The sequence below is a fragment of the Dendropsophus ebraccatus genome, chromosome 1 (assembly GCF_027789765.1).
Source record: "Dendropsophus ebraccatus isolate aDenEbr1 chromosome 1, aDenEbr1.pat, whole genome shotgun sequence".
NCBI lineage: Eukaryota > Metazoa > Chordata > Amphibia > Anura > Hylidae > Dendropsophus > Dendropsophus ebraccatus.
In genome coordinates, this window is record NC_091454.1 from 207,757,621 (window position 1) to 207,772,821 (window position 15,201).

At 43.8% G+C, this 15,201-nt stretch overlaps 1 protein-coding gene across 5 annotated transcripts in view; it reads left to right on the top strand.

Annotated features, from left to right (window-relative positions):
* Positions 1–15,201, top strand: part of LOC138767973 (serine/threonine-protein kinase N1-like) — a 69,274-nt gene that overhangs the window by 12,984 nt on the left and 41,089 nt on the right. For 2 of the 5 annotated variants that reach the window (XM_069945938.1, XM_069945914.1), the window contains exon 2: positions 14,803–15,172. In XM_069945938.1, the coding sequence (XP_069802039.1) occupies positions 14,833–15,172 (340 nt within the window). In that variant the 5' untranslated portion in view covers positions 14,803–14,832. Of the gene's footprint in view, positions 1–3,348; positions 3,555–7,384; positions 7,437–9,316; positions 9,582–14,802; positions 15,173–15,201 lie in introns of those variants that run through there. The other 3 variants (XM_069945925.1, XM_069945946.1, XM_069945932.1) reach the window with 3 other exon arrangements.

Sequence of the window (15,201 nt, forward strand, 5' to 3'; positions counted from 1 at the left end):
GATTTATGAAGCCAAAGCCAGGAATAGATGGTTGTGCCCAGTGGTCCATCATGTCAGGGGTTGTAATGTCTTATGTGTGGCTTATACTGGGAGTGTTTTAAACATAGACCATAATAGAATTATATTATCGTCAGGTCCAGTGGTCGGTCAGGTGTGGGTTTTTATGTATAGAATATAACAAAATTGTATTATAACCATACCTAGTTGTCATGGTTATGTTGAGATTGTAGTTTTATTTTTTTAGATGGTTTTCTTTAATATAGCGATAATATAGAGAGTCTTTTTCTCTGGAGGACCTGTCATGTCCTGCATTACCAAGACAGTCCATTAATATTGACAAGAACAATGCAATTTCTTTTTTGTCCTGTGGGGGTGCTATAGGGAAACTGAATACTTGTTCCCCCAAAAGTTATACTGTGTCTGATTTCTAGGATTTTCAGCAGCAATAACACGTGCTTATCTTGGGATACAATACCCTTATGGTATACTGTATGTTGGCCAAATGATGAAACAGACCACAGCGTTCACCCACTGGATCTATTCATTTCAATAAACTGAACATAGCCTGAAAGTTTCTATGTTTGGGAGCCGATACAGTTTATGTGGGCCTAGCCTTAAAATAGTCTCTGATACTTTCTATAGTCTTTTATTGTTTTGTAGTCAGTATTAGTGATGTTTCTTATGCTGCGTTTACACGGAACCATTATCGTTCATATTTTCGCAATAAAGTTCGCATTTGAGCGATAATTGTTCCGTGTAAACACAGCAAACGATCAAGCGACGAGCAAGAAATCGTTATTTTGATTTTTCAGCATGTTCTCAAATCGGCGTTTGCTAAAAATTCGGAGATCTCTTTGTGTAAACTTTCAAAGATTCACCCTATGTGAAAGATGGGCTTAAGCGATCTTAAAAACAAATGCAATAACGATTTTTATTTTAAATTTTCTAATGATTTTTCTAATGATTTATTCATCTAAATGCTGATTGTTATAAAAACCAAATCGTTGCTTCAAAATCATTAAACGATTGATTGGGCGAATTATCGGTTCGTGTAAACGCAGCATTAGGTTAGGTGGTAACCCTATGCTTATGGTATATACATTAGCAAACACGATACCTCCCAACATAACTTCTTCTTGTTTTATAGGTTACATTAGTGATGTCAAAGTAAACATTTGCTATGTAGAATAAGCCGAATACAATAAAGAAAAATCCACACAAAGACTGTTTGCTTAGGCTGGGTTCACACTGCATTTTTGCAATCCGTTTAACGGATCAGTTTTTTTTAACGGACAAAAAAAATAGTGTCAGCAAAGTTTTTGTGTCCGTCAAAAAAAAAACTGATCTGTTTTGATCCGTTTTTTTTTTTTATAATGGAAGTCAATGGAAAAATGGATCAAAACGGATGCACACAACTGCATCCGTTTTTGCAATCCGTTTTTCATCCGTTTAAAAAAAAAAAAAAAAAAACGGATGAAAAAAAACGGATTGCAAAAACGCAGTGTGAACCAAGCCTTAGACGTGTAGGGCTGCAAACAGGATATAAAATATATAAGTATATTAGGACCTGTAACTACGGCTATCCTCCATAATCTCTCCTATCAGGGGTGTTTCCTCCTCTCATCTTCTACTTTCTTCCTATTAGCATAGGAAGCTGTGAGTGTGAGATACAATTATGTGGCATTATTCTCTGTAGATCATACACTTACTGAAATAACATTTCCAGTGTAGGGGTAACAATAGTCCTCGCAGCTGACATGGCTTCTTCTGCAACACAGGAAATCTTATTGTGTAAATTTATGAGACAGATTATAAACCCACCTAAACTGTGAAGGCGAGGAAGATTTTATTTAAAGGGGTATTCCTCTCATACAGAGAGTATACCACTAGGATATGTCATCTCTTTGGGTTCTTCTACACCAGCCGATTATCGTCAGGTAGGAACCTTCACTCCCGATAATTGATCTGTATGAAAGGGCCAACGATCAGCCCATAACTGAGAAATCTCTTGGTCATCAGCTGATCATATCGTCTTTGCAGGCGTTAAAATAATTGGTAGTCGCCCACACATCTACTCATGTAAATGGGAATGTGTCAGTGACCATCATGAAGTTAATAGGCCACATTGGTCCGTGATTATTTGTGGTGTTGTGTCAGCCCATGATCGCGAGTTGCCAACATTTAGGACCCCCCCCCCCATTGAGCAGCTCCTTCTGCCAGCTGTCTCTGCAGGGCCTTCATTTAAATGGGCCAACAATGCAGTTCCTTGCACTCTGATGCACGTTCAGAAGGACATGGACCCCTTTTTTCTGGCACTGTTCACCTAGGTTGTAACTGATACTGAAGCCAGCGCCATTAAAGGGCTCAGCTACAACATATCCGAGTGTGGTGCTGTTATTGTAAGAAAACCTCCCTGTTGTCTTCTGAGCAACTACTTAAAAGATTAGGTAGCCATTTGTATTGACCTTCCATGAACTTATACAGAGAGGGTTTCTTTAAAGAATACGCACCTTAGAAAGTCCTACAGACACGGGTAGATCTTGAGTATGCACCTTAAAAAGTCCTACGGATACTGGTAGATCTCGATTAGCCTGAATATACTGACCTCAATGGCCTACAAGTACAGGTGTTGACAGACGGACGGACGGATGTAGATGCCACCATCTGTCCTGGGGTCCATTCAGCAGGTGATGCAGTTATTGTCCTAAAAAACAACGTTTAAACTTGCAGCCCTGTGTCAGATTAGTGTGGCCTAGAATACCCATGCCTTAGGATTGCAACACCCCTCCGTCCCTCCTCCCCACCCTCCTCATCATTATTTTTTCTGTTCATCACTTGTCTAAACACTGCACATGGGCCTTACCGATTCAGCTCATGTGCAGTGTTCACACAGGGGATGAATAGCAGAAATTGTTCTAGGGGCATCCCTAATGATGAGGAGGGCGGGGAGGAGCCCATTTGCCGAACGGACCCCAGGATGGATCTTGGATTAAAAGCAGCTATCCGAAGGTACAAGTGGTTTGGGGGGGTCAGATTGTGGGTACAGAGTCGTTTTAACAGCAATAGAAGGAACCTTATAACATGAGGAACCCTATAATAGTCGTACACCTGCTTGCCTGGTATCTTACTTCTACATTTCTCCATAGTCTTGCTCCTACTGATCAGTGTTACAGACAATGGGGGAGATTTATCAAACATGGTGTAAAGTGAAACTGGCTCAGTTGCCCCTAGCAACCAATCAGATTCCACCTTTCATTCCTCACAGACTTTTGGAAAATAAAAGGTGGAATCTAATTGGTTGCTAGGAGCAACTGAGCCAGCCACCATGTTTAATAAATCTCCCCCAGTGACTATTCCCACAAGGTCGATGGTACAGTCTGTTTTTGGTTTCCAGTAGGGATTGGACAGCTGGTCTCTGGGTGACCATTGTGATTTTCTGGATTAAAACCGACCATACATATTAGATACATGTCGGCCTAACCCACCAATTTTGGCAGGATCAACCACCATTTGATGTGCATGGTGACCATATGACTCTTCTCCAACGTTGACTGGTAATAATCAGGCTGTTGAATTTACTTCATCTTCTCATTGTTTTAGAGAATCTCTGGAGCTTACAACTCCTCTATTGAGAATGATTTTTGATGCAGACATGTCTAACATTTTGATTGGTCAGGGTCTGGATGTTCAGACCCCCAATGATCATTGAAGAGAGTCAATAGAGCGGCTAAGCACTTCTCTCCCTGAGTCACTGCGTCTCCACAGGAGATGGTCTCTGCTGTAAGGGTCCTACTACACAGGCCGATGAAGGCCCAGTCAATATTTTAAACGAGTGCCGATCTGCTAGATTTACTGGGCCTATTACACGGCTCGATAATCGTTTAGCAAGGGCTGCACGGACATCATTGCAACAAGGGTTGCACGGACATTGTTAGAGATGTCCGTGCAGCCTCTGCCAAAACAGTTAATACTTTACCTATCTACGCTCCTGGACTTCCCCTGCACTCTGTATACGTCCTAACATTGCGCAGTCCTGGCCAGTGAGTGGCCGAGCGGCCTATCGGCTCAGACAGGCCGCCCTGAAGCTGCAGCGCATGGTGCCGGGACGCATACAGAGGGCAGGAGAAGACCGGGAGCGCTGACAGGTAAAGTATTAACTTTTTGGGCAACATGTATTACAATAAGGAGGGATGGCCAATGATTTTAGGTCTAGGCCTAAAGAAACGATCAGCTGATGATCGTTTCACCGGCTGATTGTTGTCTCTATTAGGGTCCATTTATGCTGCGTTTACACGGAACGATTATCGTGCGAATTTGCGCGATAACGGTTGAATTCGAACGATAATCGTAAGTGTAAACGCTGCGTACGATCGATAAATCGTTCATTTTGATCTTTGAACAAGTTCTCAAATCGTCGTTGATCGTTTGCAAAAAATTTGCAGATCTTTCCATGTAAACAGTCGTTCACCGATTTAACCAATGTGTCGGATAGGCTTAAGCGATCGCAAAACGAATTTTCCGTATGATATATCGTACCGTCTAAACGCCGATCGTTATGGAAAAAAAAAACCTTACTCCAAAATCGTTAATCGTACGATCGGGCGAATTATCGCTCCGTGTAAACGCAGCATTAGGGCCCTATTACACGGAGCGATAATTGGCCTAATTGGCCCGATTCGGCCATCATCGCTCCATCTAAGGGTCCATTTACACAGAAAGATTATCTGACAGATTATCTGCCAAAGATTTGAAGCCAAAGCCAGAAACAGACTATAAACAGAGATCAAGTCATGAAGGGAAGCCTGAGATTTCTCCTCTTTATATATCCATTCCTGGCTTTGGCTTTAAATCTTTGACAGATAATGTCAGATAATCTTTCTGTGTAAATGGACCCTTAGATGGAGCGATGATGGCCGAATCGGGCCAATTAGGCCAATTATCGCTCCGTGTAATAGGGCCCTAATGCTGCGTTTACACGGAGCGATAATTCGCCCGATCGTACGATTAACGATTTTGAAATAACGTTTTTTTTTAATAACGATCAGTGTTTAGACGGAACGATATATCGTACGGAAAAATCGTTTTGCGATCGCTTAAGCCTATCTCACACATAGGTTAAATCGGTGAACGACTGTTTACACAGAACGATTTGTGAACTTTTTGCGAACGATGAACGACGATTTAAGATCAAAATGAACGATTTCTCGTTCGTCGTTTGATCGTTCACTGAGTTTACACGTACGATAATCATTCGAATTCGATTGTTATTGTGCAAATTCGAACGATGATCGTTCCGTGTAAACGCAGCATTAGACCTTTAGTGAGATGGAGGTCACAGTCAGATGGAGAGTAAGGGGGTATAAAAACTTCTGTGTCAAAAGTTTTTTTTTTTAAATGACAGGAACGCTTTAAGTAGTCTCAGAGTTTGGGAATTACTGTGATAAACTGTGATATTCCTTTAATTCTTTGCCAAGGTGCTCATAGCAGTCATCAGTCATCCATGGATTCTCGAGTGTCCTCCACACTGAATATGGCCGTGCATTCCCTGTCCCTTATTCTTTAGTTAGGGGTCGCTGGCTGTTCAGTGAGTGAATGAGGCATGTCAGATATGCACAGAATGTTCATGTATGGTTATGTATAGAGTAGTCAGATTCTGGAATTCCAAGCTGATTAGGCTCAAAGCAAGACGTAAGAACAAAGAAAGAGGAAATAGGAAAATATTAGTTCATGTAATATTGATGGGGATATCAGGATATCTGACATCTAAATGACACCCGCCCCTTATACAATAGAATTCTCTCAGAACCCTGGAATGTGGATGCGGTTATATCGGGTGAGTTGAGGACAGAGATGTTAGAATTTCTCCCTCATGCCTTTACATAATCCTTTATCTTCACAGAAAAGTGTTCTTAAAGGAGAACTCTGGTCCTAATTTAAAAATCCAGGGAAGTTGGGGATGGTAAGAACATAAAAGAGAAGCTATACTTACCCATCCTGGTGCCTCCACATTGCACCGCCGTCGCCCATGGACCCCTGCCGCCCTTCTGTAGCTTCCAGTCCTGCGACATTGTGACCCAGTTTAGAAATGCCCGCTCAGCCCATCAGTGAGTGAGGCTGGGCACCTCTGCAGTCACTGACTGGCTGAGCCGAGAGATCCTGCATGGTCATAAGCCGGAAGAAAATAGAGACTAGCGAGGGTCCATGAGCGGTGGCGTTGCAGCTGCAGCGTCATCAGGATGGGTAAATATGGCATCTATTTTATGATCCCGCCACCCCATGCCAGTCCTGGATTTTTTATTTTCCTTAAAGGGGCGTTCACACGTAATGGATCCGCAGTGGATTTCTCGCTGCGAATTTGCAGCGAGATTCGCTGCGAATCCCTGCCCTGTACACTTATGGGCAGACAAACTCGCTGCGGGATGATCATCTAGCTGTGAGTATGTCCGCAGCTATATTCTGTAGTGATATTAAAGGGGTATTTCACTCAAACATAACGTTTCATATGTTGCTGCCCATGGTGAGACTATAATGAGAAAGAGAGAGACAGGGGGCACTTCCTCGTGTGATAAAAGATAACCAGGTAAATGGTAGCAGGGTCTTACAGGGATCCACTCACCTGGATAGGTTGTGCAAAATTTAGGCACAACTCTATATGCAGCATAAAGGGGTGTACTTCACAGCTGTTGCAATAAAGAGTATATGTTTACTATGCCATTTACCTCTGGATGATCCCTGGTTGCACCGCTGTGTGCAAATCTGAATACTCCTGCGCTTATTATACCTGGTGTGGATTCGACTCTTGGTCCTGTAATCGGCTGATTACACATCTGCATGGTGAGACTAACAATTCCTTCCAAACATGTTATTATCTATTCAGTCTCCTTCCCCCAGTTCTGAGCTGCTGCTTTTTAAAGACAAAAAATTGCGTGAGCTTTTCTCCCTGTCTGGCCCTCCCCCTCCTGATGTAAACAAGTCCCTATCTGCAATTTTGTAGCAACTTTGCAATGCCGGGAGGGATAATCACTATGAGGGAAATTTATCAAAGGGTGTAGAATATACACTGGTGTAAACTGCCCCCAGCAACCAATCACAGCTCAGCTTTCAGCTCTTATAAAATGAAATCTGAGCTGTGATTGGTTACTGTGGGCAGTTTACACCAGTGTATATCCTACTCTTTGATAAATCTGGGCCTATGAGTTCATCAGCAACCTAACCTTAGATTAACTCTCCCAGCATTACATAGAAGCTAGAAAGTTACAGATAAAGCCTGTCAGTTTACATTTGCCATCTCTGAAGGGAGGGGGAGACAGAAAGAAAAGCTTACACACAGTTTTTGTGTCTTTAGCAGACTCAGAACCGGGGGTAAGGAGACTGAATAGATAATACCATGTTTGGAAGGAATTGTTAGTCTCCCTTGGGCAGCAACATATGAAAAGGTATGTTTGTGTGGAATAACCCTTTAAGTAAATGTGATGATTCAGATTATTTGGTGTTTTTATACATATCATAAGATGTTATACAACCACAAGTTCACTTTCAAGGTCACTGTTTCGCTGCAGCTTCTAATGAATTTGTGTGACATATAGCTCGTTTTTTTTTTTGTGCATGAAAGGTCATGTGTAGGAGTACTGTAGCCATGCATTACTTGTACACTCTATGATATGAGACGGTCTTCTTCTGCACACACAGATTTTGACAAAAACCCACAGGTATAGTTATTTACAGCATCAGACAGAAGTTATGCAAAGTCGTGACCAAACGTTTTGGGACTGACTATAGATGAGCGAATCTTGAGCACGCTCGGCATTTGATTATCGGTGGCTGCAGAAGTTGGATGCAGCCCTAGGGAGCCCTGGAAAACATGGATACAGTCATAGGCCTATGGCTGTATCCATGTTTTCCAGACAGCCTTAGGGCAGCATCCAACTTCTTCAGCCACCGGTAATCAAATGCAGAGTATTCGGGTTCAGATGATCCCAAGCATTTTGTCGATTCGCTTATCTCTAGGACTGACAAATCTGACAAAGTTTGCTGCTTCACTTTCTATAGTGTTTGGGTGGGTTCACACTGAGCAATTCTCGAGGAATTGTAGAGGAATTGTAGAGGAAAGTTTTCTTTTTGAAATTCCTCGCCTATTCAGCTCTGGCAGAATAGGAGCAGAATTTGAGCGGAATTCAAGGGGAATGTAAGGGCCGGTTCACACTGAGCAAACACGGCGCAATTCCCGCCGTGCTCAGTGACCTGCTGTTAAGTGAATGGAGAGGGCGGGCGCTCGTCCGCTGCCACCGCTCTCCGCTCAAAGAATGGACATGTTCATTCTTTGAGCGGAGTGGAGAGGGAGCGGACAGGCGCGCGCTCTCCCATTTGCTCAAAGCAGCACACTGAGCACGGCGGGATTCCACGGCGGAGAGCTCCATCGCGGAATTGCGCCGTGTTTGCTCAGTGTGAACCGGCCCTAAGCTAAATTCGAGCAGAATTTCAAGCAGAATTAAAGCCCCATTGACTCCTATAGGATTCCTCTAGCAGAATCCGCCCAAAGAATTGACATGTCAATTCTTCAGACGGAAAGCGGATCCGCGGCGGAATTTTCAGCGCGGAAATTCTGCTGTGTGAACAAATAAGCGGAAAGCCCATTAAAGCCAATGTGCATTCGCAATGTTCATTCTTTACGGGCGGAATTCCGTGCGGATTCCACGCGCATTTTGACGCGGAATCCGCCTGAAAATCCACGAGAATTCCTCAGTGTGAACTTACCTTTACTGTGCATTACCTCTACATTGTGAGGGAGTGTTTCCACATATGCATCTGGATTGCGATCTGAACACTGTGGATATCACGGCCCCCATTCTCCCCCCAATAGCCATGCGATGTAGCTGGGATTTATAGGACCACAATCCATGCCTTCATAAGCACACCTTTATAATGTGTAAGCAGATGAGTTGCAATAAATTGCTAAGTCAATTGCTTGTCATGAAAATTACAAATGAGAGAATTTACAGTAATAATTAAGCAAATCGCTTTGTAAGCTCGGCAGTCGGCTCATCAGCCTCAGGGCTGCTTCTCCCTGAGTGTCGGTAAAACCTAGATCCAATCCTGGGAAACTTTTCCCAATTTCCCAGGACTGGATCCATCTTTTCCCGGCACCCAGAACGGAGCGGCACTGAGTTAAAAGCCAGCGGGCTGATGAGCCGACTGCTGAGCTTACAAAGCGATTTGCTTTGTTATTACTGTAAATTTGCTATTCTGTAATGAAAATAATGAGCGTCTAACATCATTTATGTGATCTTCTCAATAGCTCATTTCAGCTGATGGGACTCCTGCTGATTGAATTAGATTATAGCAGTAGACTGATTGCTTTCAGTGAAATCATTGCCTCTTCTGTTAACCAAGGAACACGAGCAGTCATCATTACTTCCATAGAGCTTTACAGGCAAGGGCATTGCTGCTTAGAAGATTGCCCCGAAATCACCCATCATCAGATCATTAAACACTCCTTCTCTCCAAGAAAAATTTCAAGGACAGACTAACACTCTGTAGGAAATACAGGAATTGGTGCCCTATGGCCCGATATTTAAGGAGAAGTACGACGAAAATTTTTATTAAATTATTGTATTGCCCTCAAAAGTTATTCAAATTTGCTGCAGGGGTCCGGGCGGCCCATTAAAGAGAGCGGCGGTCTCCTGCTGTCGCTTCTATTACACAAGGCGATGGGTAGCAGACCGTCACTATCAATATCGTTTTGATAGGTCATGTTTATGGTGCGTTTACACAGAGAGATTTATCTGACAGATCTTTAAAGCCAAAGCCAGGACCAGACTATGAGGCTATGTTCACACTAAGTATATTTCCGGCCGTAGTGCGAACCGCGAATATACGCCCGTAGTTTTGAGGTTGATGCGTACGCTTGAAAGTATACGATATATGGCCGCACACTGCACACTATGTATGAGCTTACGGCCGGATCGTATACGGCGCAGTGAAAAATGAACAAGACTATTGTTTGCGGCCGGAACTGTTCCAACTCACGGCCGTGGATTTCAATGCGGTCCCGTATGTTTTCACACGGCTGTAGTTTCAGCCGCACATGTCCGGCTGCGTACGAAATACGGCCGGACATATACGTAATGTAATGTGACCTGAACAGAGAACAGGTCATAAACAAATGACTTCTCCTCTTTTCAAACCAATTCCTGGCTTTGGCTTCAAAAATCTGTCAGATAAATCTCTCTGTGTAAACACACCATTAAAGACAACGACTAGCCAACATGGTGTATGTCTGCTGATTAAAATGACCTGTTACACCAAACGATTATTGGTCGAAATGCCCGATAATCGGCCAAATACGACTGATAATCGCTTGGTGTAATAGGACCCTTACAAAAGATGTCTGGCAGATTATTTTACAGATTTTTTCAGCCAAAGCCAGGAATGGATTTGAAAAGAGGAGAAATCTCTGTCTTATCTTACGACCTGTTCTCTGTTTATAGTGCGTTCCTGATAATCTGTCAGACATCTTTTGGTGTAATAGGGCCCTTAGACTGCAGAGGACTGGGGTAAAGTTATTTTCTATGATGAAGTTCCCTAAGGGCCCTAGACAATGGCCCTTTGGCTGAACGTTGTCTTTGATATACAGAGCGATATCGGCCTAATTCGGCTCTGTGTAATAAAGCCAATGTTCAGCTGAAAAGCCAATCATTGGCTGATCATTTTCTTTTGGCAAGTTAAAAAATTATCAGCCGCCGTTCGTGCATTGCTGTATGCAATAGGTAGCATGGCTGATGACTGTGTGTATAAAATAATAAAGCTATTACTTACCTGATCAGGTTCCCTGGTTTCCTCAGGCCTTGTCTGGGAGGCTCTCTGCAGCTGCAGCTCTCACTTCTGGTCCTGTCTCTGAAGTGACAGGCCGCTCAGCCAATCACTGGCCACGGTGCTATCCCCTCTCAGCTAATTGGCTAAGCGGCCATAAACTTTAGAATGGGGATCAGAAGTGAGAGCTGCCGCTGTGGAGAAAGGGGAATGCTATTTCCATGGCCAGGAGACTCCCCAGATGTCAGGCCCATTGAGAACCTCTGGTCAATACTCAAAAAGTGGGTGGACAAAGAAAAACACAGAAATTGTGATAAACTTGGCAGTGATTAGGCAAGAATTGGAAGCTATCAGTCAGGATTTGGCCTGGAAGTTGATATCCAGTATGAATTGCAGAAGTCTTGAAAAAGAAGAAGGGTCAACACTGTAAATATACCATAGAAACATCTGACAAAAAGATCTAAAAACACTGAAGCAGCAAACTCTGTTTGTGTCACTGTGAAAACTTTTGGCCACGACTGAAGCTTGTGAGTTAGATAGTGGACCCTTATGCAGTAACCCAGCTAGGGCAGATGTTGTGTACCACTTAAGCACTCGTCACAGTGGCCAGGAGTGGTATGTGCCCATACCTGGATATACCATCACATGCCCATCGATAGGTTGGTGTAGGCGCAAGTAACCATAGAGTCCCAGGTAGACATAAACAGGAATAATCTTTTACTGAACTTCTTCTTAAATGCACAGTACATGCTATAACAGGTCTCTTTGGCAAGACTGCAGATAATACACAAAATATATTACTAACTGAGATCCCTTGATGAGCTGGGGGCTTGAAGTACTTTGGATATACTTTTGGACAAAGCAAGTATACTGACTTAGGATATACTTGTGGACGTTAAAGTATCTGGTTATCTAAACCCTTGGGTTCCTAACTGGAGGGGCTCTGACTACCTTGTGTGAGTGGTGATGAAACAGTACCTGCATCCAAGGGTATGACCTTCTGCCTCTTGCTGTCTGTGGGAACTGAGTGACATGAGCTCAGGAACGCAGGCCCTACCTCTGGGTAAGCTAGCTGTCGGCATGACCCCTTAGTAGTCCTAGTGCTTTGCAGCAGAGTCCTTGGCTTGAATTGTGCTTATCTGACTGCTGACTGTATATTCCTGTGAAGTTTTCAGGGTATTCTTGCAGAACTGGAAAAAAGAATAGCCCCTCAGTGTGGATAGGTTTATACCCTATCTCTTGTAGCTGCACTGATTGTTTTCTAGCCAGACATGGATAGCTCTGGAAAGCTTTTAATATAGAAACTTTCTACCTCACTCTCTGGAACCTCACTGACCTACTCTACAACACTCTCAGTGAACTGATCACATGGCCTGCTTCCCCATTATATATGGGCCTCAGCGAGCTGGCAGATGATTGAAGGAAAGGGACACCAGGGACTGTCAGTCCATCTGATAGGTTAGCTGGATAAAGAAGGAAAATGGTACCCAGCTTCTTTGTCTTCTGTGCAGTCTAGCAGAGTCTCTTCACCTCTCTAGTCTCTATCTGCAGAACAACAGACTACTTACTGACTTTTCCTTTTATACTGTTTGCGAAAAAACTAGAACCTTCTAGAGGTGGGTGAAGTGGAGAAGCACAGCCTTAACAGATATAATGTTTCAACTTTAATCTGCTATAAACTTGTATTGAGTTCCATACAGGTCTATGGGAATGACACAACAGTTTCTTTCTAGACATAAACAACATTAAAAAAAGTCAACATGTATGTTTTTTTTCTCTCCAAAAACTCAGCTGCAATAATGGAAAACTACCAGCTTCTAAGCTTCTTGTGTCATAGCTTGGCTTTTTATTAACCCCCTCAGAGTATGGTGCAGATAGGGTCGGTTCACACTACGGAATTCTCGTGGATAAACCCCACGGAATTCCGCCGGCTGTATGCGCTCATGGACGCGGGCCTTTCCGACGGCTCCATAGACACCATTCTATGGGCCGGCTGATTCCGCATTCCGCCGAAAGAACTGACATGTCAATTCTTTCGGCGGAATGTGGAATCAGCCGGCCCATAGAATGGGGTCTATGGAGCTGGCAGAAAGGCCCACGTCCGTGAGCGCATACAGCCGGCGGAATTCCGCGGAGTTTATCCGTGAGAATTCCTCAATGTGAACCCACCCATACAGTGCAATTACAGTGAACATAACAAAAACACACATACCAAACAAAGTTCAATACTACAACACAGCAGAAGTGTGCACAACAGAACAACACAGTGCAAGTTAAACCTTGAAAGTACAATAAAGTGAGATAGTAATGGCCTTCCATTATAGCGAATACACTTACTCCTGGGCACTATACCAGTCAGACCTCTTTTTTATTAATTATGTGATGATAACTACTGGATCAGTGTGGCCTATCTATTTGGATGGAGTAGCGTCCAAGCTTATGTGCTACCGCTGCATTAATGTCTATGGGACTCACAAAGTAAGTTTTGACTCTTTCTATCGGTCCTTTAGACTTTGGAGCAGCTGTAGATATGCTTAACCACTGCCTAATGTAGACCAGGGACAAGGACCCCTGTTCTAGTGATTGAGTCCCCCGTGATCTATCGCCTATCCAGTGGATGCTGGACCAGAAAACCTTTTTAAAATAAAAAATAGATAGGCCATTGTGGTGCTTGACCGGTCAACTGCTAAGTTGTTCCTGGTGACGCCACTCCTGTGCTGGTTGGTCGGTGGTGTAGTACAGCCTAGCCAGTGATGGAACTGTCATGACACCAGTGCTCGTTGAGCACACAGGTGTGGTGGTATACCTGCTTTGTTGTAAGGGCTGGCTGTACTGTTCCTCAATGGTCAGTGACCTGCCAGGCTGTGATTGGTCCCTTGGGCTCCTATTACGGTGGTCCTGAGTGGAGACTGGCCCACCCAGACTATCAGTACCCACCCACAAGAAAGGGTAAAATGACCCAAGGTGTGTAGCAGAGGTGTATAGGTGCTGATGCAAGGATAACTGAGTCCCAGTAGAATAAATATAATGGCTTTACTGAACAGTCTCCTAGAATACAAGACACTTTGGCAGCAGAGGATTTGACTAGATACAGGCTTGTGTTCACTGGATCTGTGCTGGGAGATACTTGAAAGTGCTGATACAATAGAGGTAGATGTAGCAGTGCTGGTGTGACTTAGAGTTGAGCAGTGAAGAGAAGAGGAGAGGAGTTTGTCAAGAGAGTCCCAACCCAAGGTAGTTATGTGCTCTGGCGGAACTTTAAAGAGAATACTTGTGAAATACTTGAGAGTACATGTGCCTGTGTTTTGACTATGCTATCACAGCTGGACTGTCCTCGACAGGAGTCCTGGAAGAGCCAGGCTCTGGCTAACTTCAGCATGGTAGCCTACTCTGTGTGTCTTCCTCCCACGAGAATCAGAGGGAAACTTCTCCTACCTTTCCTCCAAACAAGTGACTACTTCCTACAAGGGTGTGTAAAAGCCCCTATGAGTGGTGGAGAAGAGTGTGCAGAGAGGGAGAAGAATAGGGATAGGCAGAAGAGAAGGAGGTATCTCCATTGGACAACAAATCAATACAGAAAGAGCAGTAACCCTTTGTTCACTACAGCTGTGCAACATATACAGGTTCACACACAAAATATTGACATCTGGTAGTAAAACCAGTAAATACCTTCATCACCACCTTACATTTGAGTGGAGGGCTTTTGTGAAAGGTATAGTACAAGAAACACCCGTGTTGGAACACCACACCATCGGTGCGTATGTGATCTCAGTCTGACCCCTAGGACCCTCAGTTACTTTGTTGTATGTACAGTTGTCCTGATACTACAGCTCAGTCCTATTCAGTGCCAATAGTAGGGAAAACAGTGCCCAGTGTACCATTATTAACTCATGGTATAGATGGTACAGGGTAATTTTCTTACATTGAATGGCATTGCAGTTATCTGCTGTATGTACGTATTCCTGTTCACCTAGACAGTTTTTTTTTCTGCAGCTTAATGTCTGTACTCCATGCAGTAACAATATGGAACAGGGGCCCCGAGACAGAAGTGGGATGCAAGCAGCGAGAGAAGGAAGGTCCAGTGTTGGAGATCAAAGTGAGGAACTCCAGGGTATAGATGGCACGGAGTGTGACAAAGGGGATCAGCAGGGGCTGGAGGATGAGAGAGAACGCCTGCGGAGGGAGATCTGCAGGGAGCTGAAGATTAAAGAAGGAGCAGAGAGGCTGCTGAGAGCCACCACAGAACGCAAGAACCTGGGACATGTAGAGACCATGCTTAGGACATGTGAGATACGACTGGATAGCTTGAAACAGGAACTGGAGGGCCTTGATGCCGTGCCTACATCCCCAAACCAGAAGTCAGGTAATGCCATCCTTTAAGCTGAGAAGATG